Source organism: Anopheles stephensi, chromosome X (genome assembly GCF_013141755.1).
Source record: "Anopheles stephensi strain Indian chromosome X, UCI_ANSTEP_V1.0, whole genome shotgun sequence".
Taxonomy (NCBI): Eukaryota; Metazoa; Arthropoda; class Insecta; order Diptera; family Culicidae; genus Anopheles; species Anopheles stephensi.
In genome coordinates, this window is record NC_050201.1 from 3,081,193 (window position 1) to 3,107,036 (window position 25,844).

Sequence of the window (25,844 nt, forward strand, 5' to 3'; positions counted from 1 at the left end):
TCGTCACTTAGCGTATAGACATTCTCCACAAAACGCAAGAGAACCTGCCAGTCTAAATCGTCTGGTGCGATCAGGAACGGGTGAAATGGGATAAAAAGAAATCACGACCTTAAGCCAGCAGCCTTGTCTAGCGAGAGCCCTCGTCCCCGGTGAAGTACACGCGGACGTCCAAAACGCGCACGCCACAAAACCGCTCGGGTGTGGCCAATCAGCGAATCGATGGTCGGGCGGTGCAAAATGTGGGTCACCGGGCACTCCCGGCGCGGCTGTGGCCACTTGCGCTAGTGGCCACTAATTATTTCATTTTCATTCACTTCCGCCACAACTCCACCGGCTCGTGCGGGCTCGGGTTTGCTGTTGCTTATCTTGAGGTCCGGTGGAAAACCTGGAAGCAAAAGGAACAAATTGTGTCAAAACTGGTGTTGGTGGAGATTTCTTTTTGGGACCGAATTTGCAGAGCTAATGGGTGGGCTTGAACTATCTCTCGGGAAGCCTTGGATATCTTGAGGACTTGGTGAGTTAAATTTGGTTTCTGGAAGAAGAATTGGTGATTAAGCGTTAGGATTTAGGATCACCAAGATTTGAGAGATTGATCAAGCCAATCAAAACTACAAAAAAGGAGGCACATCAGGACTGCTGAAGACTTTCTGGAAACGAGCATATAAATAATAACTATATTTGACCTCCTCCAAAACCTTCAAAAACCTTGGCACACATTGGTCTGTTTTGGGGTCTTTCCCTAGAATTCCGTAGATACCCTCCTAGGTAGAAAGTCACATCCTGATACTCTTCCGCGAAGGATCATTTTAAGGTTTTTGGGGGAGCCTTATACCTCCACTAGTTAATTCACACCCTGAAGAGGTCCGGTTCGGATGGCTGGAGGACATAAAGCATAAAGGATTGGACCCGTAATCGCCCACTTTGCGCGATCCTTTTCCCCTTTTTTCTCGTCCGACAATTATTAAACATATTCAAAAAGGCCTTCTACGAACATGCAGAAAAAAAAAATGCAAACAGGAGCCGAAAGCAAAACAAAAACGCACATTTCTCATTAGTGAAGTGAAAAGTGAAACCAACTCCACCAAGACCGTTGGTGCGTAGGTGGGGGGATTGTGCCGATGCGATACACGATTTTATCATATAAATATAAAGTAGAAAAACAAAAGCCTCCAACACAGCATACGCACGTGTTGCACCCCTTTCCATCAGTCCCTCCTCCCTCTCTCCTATATGGGGTGGCCTAAAGGGGAGATCATCAAGCTTTCCACCGCGTCGAAACGACGCTTTCTTTCTGTGTGATTTCCACATCCACGCTCGCACGCAGCGTACGACATGAGATTGAGATGGTGTGATTGAACTGCTTTTCGGGTCCAAAAAAAAAAAAAAACTGTTCGAAACGCAATCAAGACGAAGTGGAGGAAGAAGAAGACAACAGCAATGAAACTGTAGCAACGATGAGAAAGAGGATCGAACTGCAAGAGGGTCAATGACACGCTGTGCTTGGGCAGATCTTGGACATCAGATTCTACTGTGGTCTACAGTCGGCTCATCAGTATAGACGAAGTTGTGCAAAATACAAAAAAAAAAACGGGAGGACCAACTAACTCAAGATGCTGCCGGACCAGTTCGGGAGTTGCTCACACAAAATTAGTGCAAGGCAACAAACTGTTGCAGGCAAAGGTCGTTAAATTGTTGGGTCGGCAAAAGGCAACACAACCTCAAAACCCGTGAACGGTATGATTTATGTTGGACGCCCTTTTTTTGTTGTTGTTGCCGTGCCCTTTTGCCATCGATGCTGGTCGAGCTGGAAGTTGCAGTTGGGAAGGTGGAGCTGGTGGAGGCAATAAAAGCTCTTAGCCTAAAAAGCAAAAAAAAAAAAACACACAACGCCGTAATCATATCGCAACCCTTCCAAGAAGTTGATGTTGCTCTAGATTTGATGCAACAAAGGGTTGGTCTCGTCTCTGCAAGAGGGACTGGATACTCTGCGACCATGAACTCTTTTTGTACTTTGGAAGGTTTTTTTTTTTTATTGCGGGTCAACAAAGAGACAGTCCTGACTCGATCAAGATATCTAAAATATTGTGGAAGATGAAGTCTCGGGACGGGTGGGAGAAGAGGTGGAGAGCATCAGGGAGAGAGTCCTAACTCTATCAAGATATCTAAGATATTGCGGGAGATGAAGTCTCGGGACGGGTGGGAGAAAAGTTGGGGAGTAACAAGGAGAGAGTCCTGACTCGATCAAGATATCTAAGATATTGCGAGAGATGAAGTCTCTGGACGACTGAAAGAAGAGTCTGACTCGATCAAGATATCTAAGATATTGTGGGAGATCAAGTCTGTGGAGATGACTTCGAGAGTAAAATGTCAATCTATTGAGGCATCGAGAATGACTCAATATGTTCTCGACCTACAGACGAGCCATCTCCCTCTCTATAAACTCGTCTCGGTGTAGGTAGATGCTAAGGTTAATGCAAATTGACATCTAAAAAAGCGAGGAGTTCCTAAGATTTGCATCATCAACTTTTGCGCAACGTGGATTTAAATGATGATCGCGTCTGGCTTTGGTAGGGCTTTTGCTAGACGACGCGACTTGATATGGTTGTCAAAGGAAATCGAAACTACGACTATGACCTACATGTTGCAGTTCCTCGTGCGATCCTACTCAATGTCCGACGACGACCGCACCGCTGGGAGCTTATACCGGGTTCGTCAATCGTGTGATGCTACCTATCGTACGTCGTGCGTTCGAAAATCGCGGCAAAAAGGGGAGCCTGGGAAAAGGCTTATTAATACGCGGACGGTTCACTTACACTTGGATTCTTTCGTACGCGGCGTACGCTTCCGGGAACCGGTTCTGCTGGTACCGGGTAGAAGTGTGTCACAAATCTCTCTCTCTCTCCAAAGAGGGGCAAAACCACCGTGGACGTGCCGCTGGAGAAATGGGTGCGAAGCGCAAAAACAGCATAAAAAAGGGAAAGTTCACCGAGGGCTTACAGGATCGTGAGAGAGAGAGAGAGAGAGAGGGAAAAATCTGCAAACACGCTGTTAGAAATTGTGACAGTTTCGCCGTGTGCGTCAGCTTCCCTTTCGATGAGGATACGACGGATTCCACGAGCGAGAGATCTTGCCGACTCGATTTAAAGGGCCGGCCATGCTTTTTTTGGCGTGTTAATGTACTCCGTTGTCCCACGGTGTGACAGTCTACCCCCTACCTTCTTTTCGTACCGATTTGAAAGTACACCAGAAGTTCCCGAATTTGGTGAAGGTCGGATCTCACGATCGATCGAGCGATGAGTCAGCCAGTTTTGTTGCTTCGGCGCTGCCACCAGAATAGATGAAGCAACTACCCCGAGCACAAACTTCGACAGCTTGAAGTTGAAGCTGTGATAGTAAGGCGGCCAAGATGTTGCGATTGAGAGCAACGCGAAAATATATCACAACAGATCAGATCAAAGTGACACAAGAACAACCCGCTGAGGTGTGGATCAAGATTGGAGTTTGTGAAGTAATTGGTAGGGTCTGAGGACTTGAGCGGCGGGGTGATGAGAGGAAGAGAAGCGGGAGAAGTATTTTGAGTGTTGTAGGTGGTCAGTACACGAAACCTTGGCAACCAATCGATCACCAGGCACGCGTCCGTTATTGCAGGGTTTCTCTGCTCGCTTTGAGATATTTGGTGGAATAAGATATTCTCTGCTTCACAAATTAAAGCTTCCAATAAAACAACTTAGAGTCTTGAAGACCTTCATCACATTAAATTCGCAATTTCCAACTCTAGTCTAATGTCTAATACTTCGAGTACCACTGCCATGTCAGCGAGCTTAGGCGGTGAAGTAAATGTCATGCGTTGGGACTCGTAATTCTAGCCCGGGTCGGGTGTCACCAAAGGAGTGGCACCAAACACCGCCATCTAATACAACCCGGTAATGGCGACCATGCTTCACCATGTACGGACTTACGGGACACGGACGTGCGTTGGAGCAACAGTAGCACCCAGGGAGATGCACCCCCCAAAAACCATATATGTCCACCGTGCTACCAACGCTCCGTGACGCTCTTACATCATCCACCGAGAGACCCCATCGAACGGAATCGGATTCCACCACCGATCCGCGTGATGGATTATGGGAAGTATGAGGATTAATTAAGTTTTTGACTAAAATAACAAACCCCGCTTTCGATCGATTCGGAAACCCGTGGCGAGGGGGGCAAATTTCGCCCATAAATAAGTCCAAATTTCACCCATGAATGGTTACGGCGTACGAAACAAACAACCTGTATTGTACGCAAGCGACGAACCTTTTTGGATTAAGACGAACGGCGTGCGGGGCTTGCGAAACGGTGTCGGGCAGGGGAAATGAATTTATTTAGTTTGCCTTCGTTGGCGAATAAGCTGGAGGATGTTTGCATTTGTGTGCGCCCGTCTTCGGTTGCAGTCTTCGGGTCTCGTCTGTTGCTGGGTAGTATTAGTAGGTCAGCTACAAAGCCTCCACAATTGCTGATGTTTGCCGATGTGTTTAAGCACAGGTGGTCCCGTTCAAAGTTGTCTCCGCTTGAAAAAAAAAGCGGCCTAGAATTTAAGTTTTTCCCTGGAGAAAGTTCTGAGGTTCGCTGACGGTAGCCGAAAAAATTCTGTCAACGCATCGCTCGCCTGGATGTTTATTTACGTTTACAAAAGCTGTTGTAACTGCTCGTAACCGTTTCTTCCGCAAACGTGACAACGATTGTTTGCGCACCACACGTTTGCAGGTTTCGAGAAAAAGAAAACTCGTCCCCAGGGAGGCATCCCGGAAGCCACTCACGGCACAGTGTTGAGAAGGGGGAAAATCGACAAACCCTTTCCGTGGACAGCATTCCGAAGAATGTCCACCACATTTCCTCGTTGGTTTGCTCTCGCAAAAGCGCACTGGAGTCTGGCTGGACTTGCAGCTCCGAGACTTTCCCCGTGAGGTGTGCCCGGGCTGCAGGAAAATTGCGCCTCCAGCGGCGCGCTTGCAGAAAAAAACTATCAGCCAATGACAAAAATGGCCAGTCTCCCCGATGGATGGAAAGTCGGTCCAGTTTTTCACCCGTTTGTTTCCCCCTCTTGCTGCACTCCGGTACCAACCGGACGTCCGGATGGCGAGAAGAATCCGACTGCGTTTGCGTGATGGGCTGCTCGTTTTTACGGGTTTTCCCTTATTGCTGCTCCGTGCAGACAGAAAAATGTGATGCGTGAAAAGCAAGCGTTCCGCAATTAGACAAGGAAAAGCTTCGGGCACAAGAGTTGCCCTTCTTGGGGGGGCAAGCGTTCGGCCAAGCAGGAACAAGAGAGGCACAAGAAGAGCTCAAGCTTGTCTTGGAGGGAAATTTTCTGTCACACCAGGAAACTCACTGATCACTGTAAATGGGGTGTCAAGAAACGAGAGTAAGTGAGAAAGAGAGAGAAAGAAGAAGAATCAATAATTTTCCTGTTGCAACTATTGATCGCAACTATTGACGATTTGACACACACACGGATGTCCACGGGAGTCTTCCTGAGGGAGCGAGTCGCCTCTATCGGCGGCTAATGAAAATGACATTTGCTTTGGCGTAACATTAACCTCAAGGCAATTTGCACCAAACACCAGGCGTATAAAGACATTAAAAAAATCATAACCTTACTTTCTGTTGCCTCTATTGAATGCAATTTTAATGATCCGGAGGGGGTTTTTGTTGGCCCCTAAAACATTGATTAACAGCTTAAACTTTCACTCGCCTAGCTTTTGCTTCCCTTTTTCTGCTATCACGTAATTTATTGTATTTTATGGTTTTTATCTTGAACCACACACACACACACACACACACACACACACACGGGGCTAATCATGCACGCATCGATTGGTATGCTTTCGCGGGATGATGCAGCCGTACATCTTCCCGTCCGGATTATGCAGTCTGTGTGGAGTGAGCAAAAAAAGAAGAAAGGAAAAATCATTAACGATTAACACACACACACTGGGGAATGAAAAGCTTGGTACAAAAACAATTGAGGAAGATGGAGTACATGTTCGAACATTAATAACGGGCATGTCATTTGAAAATTTTGCTTCGAAAAAAAAACAACCTTTAATTAGCTTGAAATGAAGGGCTTGAAATATAAAAACCACGGCAGCATCTCAATAGTGCTTACAATGTAGCAGTTAAGTGAGCAGTTGGGAGTTGGTAGTCTGCGTGAAGCACACGTGGCCTAGGGAAGTTGTCTTATATAGTGGACGCATCAACGCCATCAATCCATATCAGCTTGGGCCTACTACGACTCCTCCTCTGTCCATGTGGATGGCCTATGGAGACTCTAGCAAGACCTCTGAATATCTGTCGCTCGAATGGTGTTAAGAGGGTTTCTGCGGTTTTGGACAGATAGCAGTTCTGGGACTGTCACATCCTTCAAAGTCCTCAGGGTCAAAGCTGGGGAATCGAGACTACATCTTTTTCTCCTTCCTTGGTACTGAGGCTTTCCTGAGGATCTCCAACCCTTCTTGATTCTTTGATAACAGTCTGCTACATAGGAGTCTCCCAAGTCAACGATTTCTACGTTATCGGTGGATTTCAGAATTCTGGATTCACTTATGGAAAATGGTCCCTCAGAATTTCGGTGAGTGATCTTGGGCCTCACCTGCAGGCTCTTGGTGATATGAGCAATGGGTGCTGAGAGTGTTCTATCCACCTTGACAGCTGATCAGCGGATTTTTGCAAGCGAAGACTCTTGGATACAAGTAGGATTCCGAAGGAGGTCATTGAGAGCTCCGTAAAAGTATAGTTACTGCTCCGCCATCGTCTCCAAGATTCGCCACAGTGGCGAACATCTCGTCAGTGGTTCAATTTCCGTTTTCGGATGACTCCAACTACACTCTTCAGAAGAATGGGACAAACACACACACACACACACACACACACACAAAGATTGGAATAAAATGCGCAAAACCCTTGTTAAGTGTGTCCGGGCTTCGTTTTACGACCACGAACCATGTCATCCAACGGTACGCGTGTTGGCTCGCCGGCACCGGCTCCGGCTTCCAATTATTCAAACATTGGTCCAGCCAGGGTGGTCGTTTTCCAGGTGGGAGTTTTCGAAATGGAATTCTTGCCGTACCCAAGCGCCGGTCCCCTTCCCGGGTCCCGGATATTCCGCGGAACTCCGAGCACCGAGCATAATTAGAATCGTTATTATAAAAGCTGCAAAAACAGTTAGCTTGCGCTTCGGTGTTCTGTTTTAAGGTGCGAGGCTCACCTGCTGCTCGCTGGCAGGATGATTATGATGATGATGATGGCGGTGGGTGCTGGCTGAATGATTTTCGGCGCAAAATGGAACGGACTCCCCGTGTGGCTGCATTCTTCAGCGTTTCTAGCGTATACGGCCGAACGAGCATAAGCGAGCTAGCGAAAGGGAAAAAACAAACAAGCTCGACTGTTTTTTTTTCTCTTCTGCCTCTTATTTTATTACTATTTTGTTCTGTAATAATTTTCTCATACGCTGTGCGGTGTGCGCGTGGCCAACAATGGCATGGAAATGGAAGATGGAATGGGAATTATGCAGCGCAATCGTGTTAGATAAAAGAAAAGCAAACGATCGCCACAATGACAAGGGCCGAGCGAGAGCGTGAGCTAGTGCGTTGGGGAGCTGAGGGTTATGTCTGGTTTGGTATGCCCGGGCCTTTTGTGTACAATTTTTGATGGAGAATCATTCCCAGAGCAGAACTTATGTCGTGCCTGTATGATGGGTATGCGATGGGTATGTTCGTACGTGATGCCAGTGAGCGATTTTGCTGTGTGCTTGATAATGCTGATTTCCTGCTTGTGTTACATATAGATTTAAGGGCACGGCTTATCGGTTGTATAATTTTAACCAGACGCCTGTGAAATGTGCGAGTCGGTAAAGAAAAGAGCCTCTGTTGGTGCGTTTGTGACAGTTGGAAACAATGCTAATTGTAGCTTTGGTGTCGGGGAGAGTGGGCGAATGATGCAACACAGACTATTGGGGGTGTTGTTGAGATTAGACAGATAAGATAGAGTCTTCAGAAATGCAGGTGTCATCCTCGGAAGACTTGCAAGACAAATTTGGGATGTATATCTTCACTACAGCAGCTAATTTAGCAGAAGAGTGTTTTGAATTTCTGGAGCTAGTGAGGGTCATCGCCGAGATTTGAGGAGAACCAATCCAGAGTACTGACATACTCCGATGACGTAGACTTCATTGGCTTGAGGCGCTCCTACGCAGTGGAAGCCTTCCAAAAGCTCGAGCAGGCCTCACAAACTCTTGGGTTTGGAGATCACCTTTGAAGTCGTCCAAAACTATACCTATCTTGGATGAAAGCTGGAACATGTATATTCGCAGTATTCAAAAAGGCCTCTGAGACATAGACAAGGGCCTAAAACTGACGACTCTAAGCCAAGTTAGACAGGAAGATGTGTGGAGGTCTTCAAGAATATTGACTTAGACTAGTCAGACCCCGATGGGTTGGTCATGTCATGAGAATGACACAGGGCGACTAAGCCTACTGGAGTCTTTTGAGGACATTGGAGGTGACTAGTTGAGTTTTAAGGACTAGGTTGAGATGAAGTGATAATGTTGATGCGTCTGTCCAGAAAGACTGCCATATTGGGTTGAGAGGACGACGGCGCTAAATCTTCCAAGTGTCTGAGAGTAGCGGAACCTTGTTGAACTTAATGAGCAAAGATAAAACATTTTATTGTATTTCTTTCTATAGGCTTTTTTATATGTGAGGTTATTAAAATAATAGGAACAATTGTGAGTTTCTTCCATAAGCGTAAAAGTCCTAAAACGAAATTTTCCGTGAGAATATAAATCATCCGTTAATGAGCAGCGACCATAGTTACCATCTCTTTATGTTTAGAAATTTTCGCACAAGCTCGGCGTCTCTTTGCTTTCGGGGACTTGCTGCGGAAGAACGGTTTAAGGTTTAATATCTAAATTGTACGTAGAACTTACCCCTGGAAACAGAAGCGCTACGCTTAATGATGGGCACGATGATTAGAATGATTAACCTAGAGGACGCCAGCGCCCAGTCGACGAATAGCGATGAGTAAGGAAACGGTCAAAAATAAAAAGGGATTTTTCATATCGCGCAATCATTTTTTTCCAGTGCTTCTTCAGGCTTAATTAGTTAATTATGATGGGCTGCGTGGGGAAGGAGGGAGGGGTGGACCTCCAAGCATTCCAACACACACCAGAAAAATAAAACCTGTCCGACTGACTAAACCTGACAGTAAGATTTCCGTCCCATGATCACTTCGGCTACGACTGTCCGCGCTTGATCGGCTGGTGGAGGGAGTTTTCTTCTTCATTTTTGGAAGCTAAATTGGGGTGGTGATTTAACCCCTCTTTTCCCTCCCTTTTTCTCCTCTTCCTAGCATCCTCAGTGATGTGATTAATTTTTCTCGTCTTTTTTTTTCGTTATTTCGACCACAATTATCACGATTGCCGCTCCGGTCGTCGCGTCATTTGGAGCAACGGAATAAGAGTGGCATTTCTTCATTTATATTGCCGGACAACGGCTTTCGAGGGAGGGGCTGGGTTCCACCGGGCTGGGAGTAGTAACGGGGAGACCCTTAGCTGCGGTAGACCACGGTTGTCCAATTGCTTGACGATGACGATGACTAAAATAATACAAATGCTTTCCCATTGCGAAGAGTAGGTCAGTAAGGGAAGTATTAAACGCACCGTACCGGTAGCTGATCATCATTATCTTAATTTCAAACTTTTTAAGAACCAAATGTGGTTTAAAAGATACAAAAAAGTAACAAAAAATTGTTCGGTGGGACTTTCTTCTGAGCTGGTGGGACCGGCCAAATATAGTTCACTGTGAGCTACGATGTCTCTTTACCTGGTAAAATAACGCATTCTGATGAATCAATTCCGATTTTTCGCGGGTGTCTCGGTACAAAACCGATTGTTCAATCGTGTGGCAAACATAACCTCACTTTTATGCGGTTAAAAACACAAATGACAAACCCCTCAGAAGGTCAGCCGAATCAATTAATGCAACAGCAACGTTCCGTTCCCGCGCAATGTCCGATGTGCAATGTGGGCGATGTTGTTGTGGCTACGAAACACAATGTTTCGCTTTGCTCATCCCTTTTTGATACCCGTCTTTTCCCCTCCGAGTTTGATAGACCACTAACCGAGCTTGTTGTGCTGAGGGGAGCAAAACAAAAAAAGGGCCAACGTGTCCGAGCTTTTTTCGCGCGCGCGCCGTTTATCGTCTAATAAGTATATTCAGGTCAGGCTAATTACTTCATAGAATTTAATCACTATCCGTATCTTGCAGCTAGCAGGTACAAAATTTTCACGCCTTTCGGGTTCGGGTGACGCGGGACGAATGAAAATGGTCGCATGGAAACGGATGGCATAAATTTGTAATCGCCTGGGAAGACCGAATGTTTTTGTTGCTTGTTGAAGACACACTAAAATGTAAAAAAAATAGTTTTCTTGTTCTCACTGCTTTGGAAGCATTCCACAGCGCGGCGGTTGAGCTAGAACCAAAAATAGAAACAACCACCATTGTGACCGTGTCGGAGAAATTATCATTTACACATTTTTTCGGGACTATTAGCTTTAAATCGCTCTACGCGGGTCTTACGATACAGGTAACAAGGGGTGTAAGGGGGAAGGAGCGGGGGTGTAGGAGAAAAGAGAGGAAAGGTACATTATTTTACTGAAAGTAATAAAATTAAAAGAGGTATGTCGGGTTAAGCCCGAAGGAAATTCCCATTTCATTCCCATCGTCATACGGGGGTTCGTCGCTTGCTGCCTAACGAAATCTATTGATCGTTTTTGATAAGCCGAAAAAGTAAGCCATTTCAACCATGTTCGGGGCGTTTTTTAATGCTTTTTTTCTGTTGTGATGCATTTGTAGCTTAAGAATTGGCAACCAGAGCTTCGGGAGGGCTGAACATTTCACACGGTACTAGAGATAAATCAAGCGCTTCAAAACTTCAACTTTGAAGAGCCTCCATCGGGACGTGTACCGTGCTATCGGGCTGGAAATGCAGGCCGAACAATTGTACCATCAGGCGGGAAAAGGGCGTTAACTGATCGCCATCCGTCAGATAGCACGCACCAGAGCCGCTGTTCGGAAATGATTTTATTACGTTGTGTCATTTTTTTAAACCATTCTTCCTCAAACAGATGAAGCTGATCTGGAGATGGGTAAGCGATAAGAGGGAGCCACTTTTTCCTCCGCCGTTATGTGTTTTTTTTTTTCTGTTCCCCGAAAAACGCACCCATCTTCCTAGGTGCGTGCAGAGACGGTCGGCTAGGAAATGTTTCATTTCCTCGTGTTTTGAAAAGATTAGCCAAAACCGTTCACGGCCTTTCAACCACAATCGGCCAATGGAGGTTAGCTTGGGTAAAAATTGGCATCCGACGTCTGTGTGTTGTGGTTCAGCTCTTTCTCTCTTCGGTTGTGGCAAATCTACAGTAAAAAAAAAACCTATAAAATAGAAAGAAAAAATTCCACCCAGAAAATCAAGATACTGCCTAACAGCCAATTCATTCGGTTTTACTATTTTTCCATTTCATTTTCCAACTCTTTCAGCGCCCGTGTGTGTTTGTGTGTGTGTCCCCCCACATCTGCCAGTTAAGCACCTTTCCTTATGGCATCGGGAAAAAGTGTCTCCACTTGTGCTGTGGGTATCGCAGATTTTGTCTTATCCACTTTTTTTTTGCACACCATACGTTTAGTGAGCGCGATCTCCTTCAAGCGTGGGAGTGTAAGCGTCGGAAGTTTCGGTAGGGTGCTGAAATGGAAACCACCGAACGATCTCGGGATGCGCTTCGGTTCGGATGGCGCGTTTTCATTTCATTCCGTTTTGCCGCCAGAAGGCGTGCTAATGGTGCTGGTGCTGTCATTGCGGTAATTGCACCGAGCGTTTCAACCGTCGAAGGCGTGGAAGTGGAGCAAATAAACAGTGCGGAGAGGAGAGGGTTGAGGGTGGGGTGAGGGATGGAAGAGATGGAGCTGGTGGTTGAACAAGAAAACAGATACACAACAAATAGTACTTTTCCCATATGTGTGTGTGTGTGTGCTGGAACGCTTCTTTGTTTGTTCGCTTTGTTTTGTTCGGGCGTAGCGTCTTGGGCGAGCTTTTCAGTTTTTCAGTTTTCCTGGATCGCAAAACAGCCAACACTCGTACGACGAAGGGTGCCCGTTTGTTGTGCTTTGCTTAAAATAACACACAGCACCCGGCACCTACCCGGCAGCGGGTACAGAAAACTGATGAGCGGGCGATTCGTGTATCAAAAATAAACTTCAAACTTAAAACCAGCAGGCCAAATAAAACAAGGCGTTATATAGCTCGAGAGCGTGTTTACTCGATGACGTTATGGGTTTCTTTTTCCCCGAGTAATTTGAGTAAACGATTAGGAAATAGAAAATGAAGAGGTACAAAGAAAAATCTTATACAGAAAGGTTCGATTCCATATGAATGGAGTTGTTGATTCACTTAAGAGATAGTTTCGATCGTACAGTGGAATATTATTGGTCCATCGTTGCACTTTGCAATCATATAATGGAATTTTGCATAGAAGTAGGGAAGATTTCCAAACGTTCCTAGAGAACTTCACAACCAGCTGGTTCACTTAAAACATAGCTAATTTTATTATTTTATTACTTTATTATTAAATTCCATTATATGCTTGCAAAGCTCCACAACGGGCTCGGCACTTTCAACTATTATTTTGAAGTATTCTCCAAAGTGATCCAACAACGGGCCCGGTCTGGTGGCCGAGCTGGGTGATCTTTACTCGGTTGGACCAGATAATTGAATTCCTCCACGAATATCTTCAAGGGCATAGAACTGATTTTGCAGACTACTAGTAAAAACAGGTCAAGGAAGCCTGGAATGGCAAGACCTCTTGAGGTTGTATAGTAAAAGCAGAAAACGAATATTCCACTACTTGGATCAAGATCCTATATTAGGAGCTCAGGATATTAGGCACAATGTGGGAAGACGCATTAAGTCTTGCCTGATTAGAGATATTGGTCCTCGAAGAGAGATACTTCTGAGATGAAGTTCAATGAGAGGTTCATGGAGAGAAAAACCTCCAGACAATTGGGCCTTAGGTCGTTGGAATGCATGTGTTATTTGAAGAATAGTGTCTTGTCTGAGGGTATTCTCAACGACTTGCCTTACTTTACGACTTCTGGTGGATATATGTATCCTCTACAGCTATAGGCCATAGTTTTATAGAGCCTGAGATAATTCCTTGGATATGTCAAATCCGCTTTGGATAGACCAACTTGAAGAAGGGACAAGGTACTTTGAGACAATAGTGTAGAATTATCATCAGTATGCGTGACTCTGCTAAGGGACTCAGTTCTGACAGAGTTGAGACTGCAGTTCTGTTTCCTCAGTTTATGTAGTATGTCCTAATGCTTTATACATAGTCTTCATTATCTTTTTTCTTCAAGAGTTTTTCAATTTCTTGTCTTTCTCTCATCCTTTATTTTCATATTTTTCATCGTCTTTTTGACCTTCATTGAGGTCGTCATGCAAAGTTGAACTTATCGAAGCAAAACCCTTGGAAGACATCGTCATTTAAAATTAAGTATAACGCATCCAGGGCTTTCCGTTACTTGGCAATATCTCGTTTTTCCTGGTCCCTCGTCACAACGCTAGCTTTTCTAATCGAAAAGTGAGCCCATGAACCGAAACAGAAGCCCACGACTTTTCCCTCCATCTGCTGTGACAAGTGACTGACTTGGCAAAAGGGGAAACGGCGGTTACTTGTTTGCAGACCTTCCGATTCCAGCTCGTAATAAAAAAAAAACACCCGCCTATTTGTGCGGTTGCCGAGATTCGCTTGATTTCACTTTTCCTTCCTTCACCCGATCGACCGATCGAGCCAGCTGCTGAGCAACACTTAAAGCGCAACCGCTTTCCACTTTGACTGGTTTTTCCTTTTTTCGCTCGGCGGCTCGTGACCATTAGAAATGACAGATGCTGGGGCGGATCGAAGGAAAAAAGGGTTTTCACTGCAGGGCACGGGGTGGAGAAAGGTAAAAAGGGTTTCGTAAAATTGGTATCAACACCGCCGCCGACTCGATGAACTTTGACGTTCGAAAGTCATCACCAGTCGATCGCGCACCGGACATCGTGTGGAAAATCCGAAATTGGGGCCGAAAAAGAAGGCCAGCGAGTGCGAGTGGAGAAGACGGGAAGAAGGGCTCACGGAGCTCATCGAGACGTCGCCACAATAACTGACGTCACCAAACTTACACCTGTTACCGGTTCCAGTGATCGAGTATTGTTTTCGGCCCCGTGGTTTGCTCCAATTTCCACTCGAATAGATATTCGATGCCCTTTTTTTGTGATTTTGTAAAGTCGCGCTGTTTTCGAGGCCTCCAACTCCATCCCCTGAATAGCCTCAACATCCTCAGGTTGTGTTAATAGTTTGCCGTCGAGACTCACCAAAGTAGTCTGAAAAGACCGAACGTTACCAATACGAAGCAATGGAAACACGACGCGAATGGGTGCGCACTACCAGAGCTGACGGAGACCAGGGAAGGGAAGAAGTGACCGGGGGGAGGCGGTGGTACGTTCGTGGCTTGTTGATCTTTAGTTCAGCCTGTTTAAATGCCGCTGTTACAGATCGGGGAACGGTTCGCTAAGAGGAAACCTCGGAATTCCTCCACCAGCTTACTGTGCTCAAATTCTTGCTCCAAACGAGCCACAGTGGACGGGTTGGAAGAAAAAAAGTTGGGCACGGCCCGACACCGTGTTCTACCGAGTGGTGGGAGTTTAGGCAAAAGGGAACTCTACACGCGCACAATAGTGACCGGAGTGCCGTGAAGGTTAGCAGCGGACGAGTAGGCTGACAAGTGCAGTTCGCGCTGACGATAAGACACTTCGTCGGGCGGGAAGAGCGTGATCGAGTTACGAACGGTACATTCAAATGTTGGAACTACTGCGTGTCTAATTTCACTTTCCGGTAAGTCATCGGTACGGAATTCGGGTTTTGCTGGTGGAGATTGATTGGAGGGTAATAGAGCCGGGAATTGGAAAGCAGCTTCGGTGTGAGGGCGCTCACTGAGTGGAAGAGTAATTGAGTTGAGATCGCCAAAAGTAGAACGGGCATCTTTTGGGGTCATGATGATATGAAGAGATGAATGGGAAGTTTTGGTGAGGACTCGGCCACACTTCGCGTTTTCCTGAGCAATTCTCCTGAGTAATTCTAGTGGTTGAGAAGTAGTTCAATCTTCAGGATATACTGAGCACCCTCTTCTGATACTAGCGAGGCAACTTAGGAAGTCCTCAGGAAGCTGGATTCTCCCAAGTCTCACCAAGCGAGTACCTCACAGGTAGTTAGACGAAGAAATAGTTTCTTGAAGAAGCTTTTCCTCGTGGGAACTTCCCTCGTGACTATCCACACTACCGGTCCAGCTTCTCAAAACCAGTTGACCTGCATGCAGTACACTGTGAGCGAAAGTAAGTGACCGATTGAGCTGAAACACGCAAGAAAAAAACCGGAAAAGCATACCCTACCCAGGAACGCTCACTTTCAAGCAAAACCGGAAAAATCTCTCCCTTCTTTGTGCGTCTAGGAGATCGTAGTGGCAACACTCTGATAAGGCTAACCTAGAAGAGTTGTGGTGAAAAAGCTAAGGCCCTTTATGTGAGGCTTTAACTTGGAATACAACAAGAGGTACGCGTCGACTTGCTGACTATTGGCGAAAAAGGAATAAGAAATTAGCCTCCTCCATCGTTCTCCATTGCGCCACGTTTACTTTGATGAGTCCTCTTCCATTTCGTACTTCCCTTATCTTTCGCCACTTTTCTTTGGCTGTTGGGCGAAGTTTTGAGGCTGACCTCTCACTGCTGGACATCAGAAAACCCCTATCAAGAGGGCGCCACTGGGCCAGAGGCGCACTTTTACACCGTACATATGCCCCAATATGCGTTCACTTTCGAATTGAACTTCCCTAGACGTACTTGCGAGATCTGTTCGGCCTCTTCTTGCGCTCTCTCTCTCTCTCTCTCTTCTGCTCACCACGTGCTGGCCCGTCCGATAAGCGATCGAAGAGAAGGGAAAACGGCGCGCTCGACCATATTATCATTCGCTCAGTCGGTCAGTTTGCCGGAGGTAAATTCGGCTTTCGGAACTGGTTCCCCGCAGAGCCCACCCCAAGTGTGGATTGCAGTTCAATGCCAAGCGGTAAGGTGCTGGGTGCGTGATAGGTTGTGGGCCAGCATTATTGAGAAGGTGAGTTTTGCTATGAATCGGTCGCCCAATTAATCGGCTCAACCTTTGGCATGACGGTGTTGGGGCGTACCGGTCCGTGGGTGTTTGTGGCGTGCGATTGCGACAGCGAGACTACGACCGCTCACTTACATCGATTTGCGTTCGACGATCGAATTTCGTAAAGCCTGTGCAAACTTGCTGCACCTGCTTGCTCAGACAGACGCATCCGGGGTGTTCTCGTGGGGGGAGGTTCGAACTTCGATCCCGTTCTCGTGTCGTCGGACTTGCGCCACCCGCTTCGTACGCAACAAACGACAGCTGTATCGATTGCTCGGTCAGTGTCGCATTCGGAAGCCTTTGCCTGCTCAGCGTGCTTTGTGCAAGGTGACACACATCCGCGCCGTATGGTGAGTATACCCCTGCAACATGCTGCAATATCTATAACCCTGCTGCGTGAGCATTTGGCGCATCGATTGTATGGTAATTTGCTGTATTTGCGTACGAGGTTTTAACCTGCGAGACCCGACGGAACCGAGCTATCCTACACGCGGGACGTACGACGCACATGAAGAAGCAAAATGTGTGCTAAGCTAAGCTGTTAAACACGTGTTGACACAGTTCTGTGCTGACCGCAAAACTGGCACGCGTGTGTACGGTGTGGGGGCCTAGCTCAATAAATAAAGTCAATATACATTTTCGACAGAATTTCTCCCATCGCACATGAAGAAAATTGGGAACACTATCACTGAGCACGTACGTCCACCGCGGGGTTCGATCGGAGGCTTCGGGACGTGATTGGAATTGGGCTTGTGTCTTTGCCAGATGAAGATATTTAGCACCCGTACGAGGTGAAACTTTTCGTCACTCATATGCGTGTCCACACACACACACGCGCACACTGCTTGAGGAGGGAAGAAGAAAAGCCGTTAAAAAGTGTAAGATCAAATAGGTGAGATTTGCTCACAAGCAAATAATGTTCATCGCGCCTGAATGTGTCCTCGGAGGTTGATTTTGGTGCTCAATTTCTCTCCGCTTCAACTGCGGCGGGTTCGATGATCTCTGGTAATAACTGGGTGGGACAAAATGGGACGTCTCTGACGTCAGACAGGTCTGGAGCGAGAGAGATCGGTTACACCTGATGAAACCTTGTCGAGGTACCTCCCAAGTAGTACTAGCTATGATGCCGTTATTATGATTTCTTTAAGTATAATAAAGATTCCAGTTTCTAAAACTCTTAGAGGACCCAGTCTCTAGAACATCAAGGCAATTTCTCAATTTTTTTTTTTAGCCTGGTCTCCTAAGACTATGAGGATTCAGAGTCCAGAAAGCTGCAGTCGACGTCTAGGCTACTAAAAACTACTTCTCGGAGTTCTGAGATGATCTCGTAGTTTTTCAGCAATTTCTGGGCTCTACCTAAGATCGGGTAGACAATCAAGATGTAGATATCTGATCTGATAAAGCTTAGCTGAACAATTTATATTTCGTTGAATCTTAGGTTTTAGTAATGGCGGTACTTTATATCAAGTTTTAACTCACTAGACTAGGAGGTACCTTTCAAGACGTCCAATTGCTGGTAGAGTCCAGAAATGGTTTCAAGATATTAGTTCATCTCGAGAACATTGAGGAGTTCTCCTGAGACTAAGAGGCTTCGAAGCGCTGTTGAGGACGATACTTCAAACCATTTTAGGCTTCCATAGCGAGCGAAATCGACTCAACTGAACCGAGCTTGACATATATTTTACTTTTATAAGTCAATCTTCTAGCTATCATGAATCTATTTTGATGACGCAAACCCTTCGTTAGAATTGTAAAGCAATACGTGTGAGTGTTAATACGGCATAGGGAACGTTTCTTGGGATGGATTATCTGTCAATTGCTTTCAAATTGGCGAGAACACACAATTACACCAGAAGAATGCTAACTGCTCTGCCTACACTTTATGACATTTTAACGACACCCTTCAACTCACACCATCACCCACTTGCACCCGTTTTGCGCACTGGTTTGACTCCTGCACCGACACACACACACAAACTAATAACGTTTGCTAATGATTAGCCTTGTTACCTGACACGATCCTCCCATGATTTTCCGCCCCCAATTTTCCGTAGCGATCCTTCCGTTGACCGTACCGACAAGACGACCGCTCTTATTTTATTGATGCCGTGACCAGGATGCGACAGTGAACCGTGGCTTGACTACATTAGAAAAGAAAACATACACACGAACACGTTAAAGGTGGCTACTAATCATTGGCACACTACTACCACTAGCTTGACTACTACCCTACTACCGGCACACGGTGCTCAGCAACCCGACACACACGCACACTGCTACAGACGGACCGATCAAAACCGGGCGAGAAAGTATGCGCGTCGGACCGATTGGGCACGAACGGGTCGCGCGTGTTTGACGGTTGTCCGGCGTGCGTCTACGTTCAGCATTCGATCACTTTGGAGCGTAAAGACTGTGCGGCACGAGCTGGTGAGAAGATTCTGTGGCAGAAATCAGCTGGCTAGCGGGGTGGAGGTGCAAACCAGCGGCAAGAGTATGGGCACGGCAAACGATAGTCAGCAGCAGCAGCGACATCACCATCACCATCACAGGCGGTCGCAAAATCAGCCGCGCCAGCAGCAACGGCCTGCGGAGGCCAAGAATCTGCCGGTCGATCAGCCGAAAGTCGGTGCCATCGTCGGGAAAGGGCGCGCGAAGCTCACGAAAGGTGACGATTCCGACGACTGGCAGTATCCGTTTCAGCAAGCGAAACAGCAACAGCAGCCACAGCAACGGGAACGGGAGCCCGTTTGGGATGCGAAAGAACGTACGAACGAGCGGGATTGGGGTGGTTTTAAGGTGAGTTGTGTTTGAACGGTGGTGGAGGAGGACGGGAAAGGGGGAGGGGGAAGGGGGGGTGTGTGTGGAGAGGGGGAAGATTTTCCACCAAGACCACACAGACATACACACGCGACATTGCAACGGTTACAATTGTCAATCAACACGATCATCTTAAAAAACAATCGAATTCGAACGAGGTTCGTCGCTTGTGCGCTCGTTTCTGCATAGTTGAGTCTTTTGTTTTTCGCTTGCTTTTGTGGAAGGTTTTTAGAGCAAAAATCAATCTATTTTTTGGGAATTTAAATTATTTCGTTGCATTTAGCTGTTTGTTTGGCGATTTTCACCCCCTTTTCTTTCTGTGTATTGCGAAAGAAAAAAAAATCCGATTCATTTATTTAAACCAAAAACACCCAGAAAGAAAGCATGGAGAAACGGTCAGATGCTATAGGTGCGAACATGATCGGTTCAGCTGGCCAGCTGGCGGTGGTGGTGGTGGTGATTGGATGGGGTTTGGGTCGGCCGCCGTTAGCCCGATGGTGCTGATGCACAAATTACCAAATCGATGGTGGTTGAGATTCGTGCTGTGGCAAGCTGGGCGATGCAGAACGGTAATTCAGCCTTTCCCGCGCGCACTATCTCTCTCTCGCCCAGCACCGTTTCCCTTCCAGCGCAGCATCTAATCGTCTGGTATCTGGGTTTCGGGTAAGGCAACCACGGCAGTAGTCGAGAAGCGAAGCCAGATGATGAAAATGATGGTGCGGGCGAAATTAAATCCACGATACTGTTATTGATCTGCAAAACGGCTGGCTGGCTGGGTTTCGGTTCCGTTGGCCAACCATTCGAAGGTGGAAGAAAGCAAAAGGGGAGCAAGAGAGAGAGAGAGAGAGCGCGAGAAGGCTACATCACGCCACGTCTTGTTCAAAATCAGATAATTTTAGCTCGCACACAAGGAAAATGCGCTTTGTGGTGAGTGGAAAAACACTTTTTTCACGGTTTTCCACCATCTCCCGTTCTTCAGCGGGTTGGGGTTTTCCTTCCTACTGTTGATCTCCCGTCGGGAATTTCGACTTTTTGTATTTGAAAAAAATTCCGTAACGCTCCGAAGCTGCAGCTGTTAAATTACCGTCCGTACATGATGCCTGATAGGCGTTGAAGTCCCTCTGCCGAAAAGTTGTTTAGCAGACGAGAATAGCTCGGAACGGAAGAACAACAAATCGAGAGCACTGTGGAGCGTGTAGTGAAACGAGAGCGCAAGCGATGAAACCGTTGATTGATTCCTTTCCCCGTCCCGTACCGGGCCCGGGATCGATTTTCGCGCGCCAATTCTAGGTCAACGATAATGGTTGGACGGCGCAAAATAAAAACAAAACCCGTACAAATTGCAATGCTGTTTGCAGTGCCAATTGGCTTGACCGGCTTTCTTGGAGCCTTTTTTTTTCTTGATGGATTGCCAATTTAATTACCGGACCGGAGTGTTTGTTTTGTGTGCAAGAAAGGGCGCTCACTGGCCTGGCCGGTTGCTCGACGACTGCTTCCTTGTTTAAAGGTACCGATCGAGTGCACAACCTTTCTGGCTTTCACTTTTTCCAGGCTGGAAGATGCGTTAATGTGAGGTACACCACATTAGCGCGTAATCAAACATGAGCGAGCAGTGATTGGTCTCCGGTGTGTTTGTGTGTGACCATGGGACCTTGATTAATTGGAGATGGTTTCGTGAGAAGCAAAAGCTCAGGAAAGGATGATGTATCTGTCCTTCCTGGCACCAATGGCACCAATTGTGCGGTAATTAATTAATTGTTTCTTTTATTAATTAATTAATTTACGAGCTGCAGCTTCCGGAACTTTCCGTTTCAATCACCTTATAATAGATGGAGTCTATCTACTTTTAAGAGACCTATGAGATGAGGGCTAATCACGAAGCTTCTTTCTCGTTTCCATGATGGGGAGCACGCAGCAACACTCAAAAAGAATTGGGTGTTTAAAAATAGAAAGACCCAACAAAAAAGCACAGATTTTCTTTGCCCCGTCGAGGTTGACGAAAGATTTTCTCATCGGTGGTCGGCTGGACCCATCATAAATCTGGACCTCTGGTCTGGTCTGGGCTGGCATTTTGTGTGTGAAAAGAAGTAACAAACATGCGCCGTGTCATTGTACCGAAACAAGGGAGCTGTCGCCAAAGCACGTCAACCCCGGCGAGAGTACCCGGGTCATTAAAGCAACGGAAAATTTGAACTATCCCATTGCATTCTTTGAGTTGCAAGGCGTTCTGTGCGAGAATGAAATTTTAACACTAGAACGACCGACGTGAAAATTTCGACGGAAGAAACATTTTTTCTGTTGGGAAAACTTTTTTGAGGAATTTAATTAAATACTAAAAATATTTATTTATTAAAATGAGAATTTTTATAAACCTAAAAATAAATGTTAGAGTTTTGGACTTAAAAAATAATTTAAATAAATCGAGGGATTTTTTAAATTCTACCAATTTGTTAAAAAATTTATTATGATATCAGGGCGAAATGAATTCGTGATGTGAAATTTCACATTCGTCTAGCTAATTTCCCCTAATCGAGTTATTGTAGGACGGCTTGACAAAGACTGGTGCTTCTATTTTCATTGATTTCATTGATTCCACAAACTGTTCCCAGAAATAATTTGCCGTCCTGTAACAGATTAGTTTGGATTAGATAACGAATTTAAAATAACCTTTACAGCCTAAAAGTATTGCATCTTCTTAACCAATGGTCAGATTGCTTTGAAATTTAGGCAGGAGATATGAAAAGGCTGAATCAGATAATTTTGACTGGTCCGGTCGACGGAACATTTTGCTCATTTTGGTCGTTCTAGTGTCAATTCTCATGACATGCTTTTACAACAAAAATGAAGCAACAAACAAAACAGAAAAGATGGTTTTGCAGGTGTCGGTGCTGTGTTTCGGGAGGAACAGCATGTGCAGTTATGTTGCATTAGCTGGACGACAATAATATTATTCCACCGAGTGCATTAATCTCTTGTTCCTCACTTGCGGACGCATTGAAGTCTTTCGTTTTGTTGTGTACAGCCTCCTCTCGGTCGAGCCCGAACCCGTTTTCTCGCACGCTTACAAAACGTAAATAATGAATTATGGTTTGTTTTAAGCACAGTGCAGAAAACAAAACTCCCTGGCATGGTTTTGTGCATTATTAGCAAAAACGGATCAGCTCAGAAAGCAGACCAAATCGAGCTTATGGTCGGAGCGTGCGTAAATGCGTGCACAATTCTTAATCTACAGTACAGCGAGTGCGATCGGAGAGAGAGAGAGAGGGAAACTTTCTCCTGGTAAAAACGCACCACGCGTTTGGTCGCAGAAAATGCGGCCGCAAGATGCGGTTCGGTTGGCAAATAGGAAGGCAATGGGCCACTGTTCTGCACCGTCGTGAGCTGCTAGCTAAAGGGGGCTACGAGAGGAGTCTGGGGAGTATGGAGGTGAAGCAGGGAGATGAAATGCAGTCAACAATTAAATCCCGGCCCGTAACAGCAGCAAGCGCGCACCTTAATTAGCAGCTGCTGCGAACGAAACACACTTGCGCATGTATGCTTAGGAAGGATTATGGCGTCTCCCGGCTGCCTGGCAGGTTGGGTGTGTAACGCTTTTCTTTCCTTTTTCCCAGCGGGTGCGTTAATGGTGGTTTTTTGTTGTTGTGTAGGTCCTGCCTTTGTCCAGCATCTTGCACCGCGTCGTACGAGCGATTAATTTATTCGGGTGTGTCGAACGATTCGCTGCAGTGCCGCTTATTAAACGACACTCGATGATTCGGTTTCGCGGTTGCGTCAGCGTTACCGATTGCCATGTTTCTTATCTAAAAACTTATACAATTTTTAACATCCCCACCGGTCGGAAAAGTCGCGATTTTCCCTGCCCACTTTTCAACGGTTAGTTTGGGCTTGGGCTTTAGGCGGTCTGGACAATTTTCGTAAGGGTTTATTAATTTATTTAGCCAAGCCGGAAAGAAAAACGGAAATTAGTAACGTCCTCGTGCTCACGCCGACATCCAAAACAAACGTTACGCATCGTGCGTGCGTCGTGGACAAAGGAGAAGAAAAATGGAAACTAGGAGTGAATAACAAAAATAAAACTGTGCGCATTTCACATCTGCCAATTGGGTGAAAACGATCGAGAGGGAGAGAGAGCAATGAGACTGGTCGAAGAAAGTCGACTTGGCGTTGATCACCATCAATGAGACCATCACAGTTTTATGTAATTATTGTGTGTTAGTGTGTGTTTCGGGGGGGAAAAAAGGTTGCTTTAAATTTTTCCAAACTTCAGTGAAAATGGCGTCGCAAAAGGAGGCGTTGTTTGGGAGCGTTGTTCAAAAGAGAAAAAAAAGCGGGCGTTAATTTCACCTGGCACTAGGCCGTAACCGTGCAATTGCCATTGGCCGACACCACAAATAATAATAGAAGCGAAAAGGAAGGGGGTTGGGGGGCGGGGGGGGGGTAGGAGGGCGTCAAAACATATTGGCAGCTCTCTAGCGAGGAACCAACCGACACAACAACTCAAAACCGGTTGCACTTTCGGGGAAAGGTTAATGAGCTATCGATTAAGCGGTGCGATTTTCACTGATGTTGCTGTTGAGAGTAAAGCTTTTCGGTCGGGTGTTTAGGCGGTTGAAGTGCGTAGACGGTAGTAGTGATGGGCAACGTGATGATCCGTTTTGGGGGTTCGGAATCGATTCCAGGCTCTGGACTCCAGAAAGTCGGATCCGGAGTGATTACTGAGATATGGGATAGCGATTCGGGGATATCATCTTGGAATCTTGGCATCATCTATCACATATACAAGAAAGGAGATTATCTAGGGTGCAACAAATACGGAGATGAATACTGTCTTCAACATTATCTCCACGATACTACCAGATTGATTAGCTCAATTGTTCAAAGAGATAGTTGCAGGACTCTGAAACGGAATGTCAACCACTTATGAGATCTCCAACAACCTCAGAAAATCTTGGATCTTCGTTTATGCCATCTCTTCTTAGATTTTCAATGAGCTCTTGAAGAATTCCTTGTCAAGCTTATCAGGCTTGCTAGGAAAGACCTATGATTAACAACCTATGTGAGGGTGAAGGTAGCTAGCACTTGGTTAGAACTAGCTAAGTCCTGGCGCTAGTAAGATTTACCTATGAGATTCGCGGCAATGGAGAATTCAGGGGGATCATCTTCTATAAGACAATCTAGAGTATCTGGTTGAAGCTGATGACTCCTTTGAGTTGAGGTTCTCCTATGCAGCAGAAGTTTACCAAAGAAATGAACAGGTAGCACAAAACCTCCGGTTTCAGATCAGATTTGTCCAGGGATGATATCCAATTCGCCTCTACGTCAAAGTCTCTGTCTTAGAGTTCTGAAGAGAAGAGAAAATCGGTTGAGTTCCTCTTAGCTGCGTTCGAGAGCTCTAAGAGCGGTATTATAATCTCTCCATTGATCAGCAAACTAGACGCACAAGGCTCCAGTAGGCTAGACATGTCATAAGAATGGCACCGGACGATGCTCTCTGTATGCAAGAGTAGGCTTAAGTTGAGCTAGAGTAATGACGTTGATCAGTCCATCCAGAAAGTCTGGAATAATAGATATGGAGATAATTGCGACCCGGTGGTTGAGGCGATATCTGCGCTGGTCTTCATACGGCAGGACCGGGGTTTAAATCCCATTTGTACTGTTCCCTCGTAATCCAACTAATTGGTATCATTAAGTCAAGTAAGTCAGAAATGGCAGGCATAACCTAAGAAGTCGTTAGGCCAAGAAGAGAGAGAGAGAGAGAGAGATGATGGCAAGATGTGAGCGATTACGAGTCGGAATCGGTACAGCTTGCGAATACGGAGTATGAAACGGATAGCTTGACTTCCTAACGCCCATCACTAGGTACGGAGTCAAAAGTGAAGTAGCACTCGTAAAAGTAGCTTTGTAACAGAAAAATCAGGCATAAAGTGGTTATGGTTGCTAAATGTTTTCTAATTAGAGAGGCATAAGCATAAGAGTGTGTATCATTTATTTAGCCCTCTGAAAATGGTGTGAAGCTTAGGTGGTAATAGTATGGCTACAACCTACCATTTCAAATGAAACGTTACTGTTTTACCAACTATTTCATCAGCTCACACCCAATACGTTGCTTACCTACACCGCTCGATCAGAAGAAAGCGGATGGAGAAATTAAAGCGATCGTTACTAACCTTCAACCGAACACCGACCAAAGGCGTCCTTGCTTCGGGCAATGAAACTCTTTTCCTTTTTTTGTGTGCTTCTGTTTCAACCTTTAAGCCTGCCAGTTAATTTATCTCTTCCAAAACAGAGCGACCCACCGCCTGAAAAGGTGATAGAATTACACCAATTTCTTCCGTAGCCAATCGACGACAGGCCGAAATTAGCTCGGCTTTATGATACCCGTCGTCGGAGAAATTCCCTCAAGGTGACGGCGATCGATAGGGGCCGCGAAACGCAAGAGAATGACGCAGACGCTGAGGACCCAACCGATACACGCGCGGTGATATCGGTTTTCGTTTTCACTCGTATTTGGACATTTGTGTTTTTGGCGATATTTGCATATCGAAAGCGTTTTCTCTGGAATTAAGACGAAACCACAACAAAGAGAGCACGAAAATGGGGGAAAGCAAACATAAATTTTTTGATGAAATAATTTCCGTTCGTCTTTTGTCTCCCGTTGCTGCTTCTTCGGGCTGCTTCTTCTTTGACATCACATAAAAACCACCACCTAAAGAATGGCTATTTCCGAGGATCGTTAGCGTAATGTGAG

The 25,844-nt window shown here is 46.0% G+C and overlaps 1 protein-coding gene across 3 annotated transcripts in view; it reads left to right on the forward strand.

The window, feature by feature from the left end:
- The window catches only part of LOC118504055, a 34,118-nt gene that overhangs the window by 1,256 nt on the left and 7,018 nt on the right, over positions 1–25,844 (forward strand). The window contains exon 2 of one of the 3 annotated variants that reach the window (XM_036038090.1): positions 18,334–19,075. The exons of 1 other annotated variant lie outside the window; for it this stretch is intronic. In XM_036038090.1, coding sequence (XP_035893983.1) covers positions 18,773–19,075 — 303 coding nt within the window. In that variant the 5' untranslated portion in view covers positions 18,334–18,772. Of the gene's footprint in view, positions 1–14,829; positions 14,972–18,333; positions 19,076–25,844 lie in introns of those variants that run through there. One more of the 3 variants, XM_036038105.1, reaches the window with a different exon arrangement.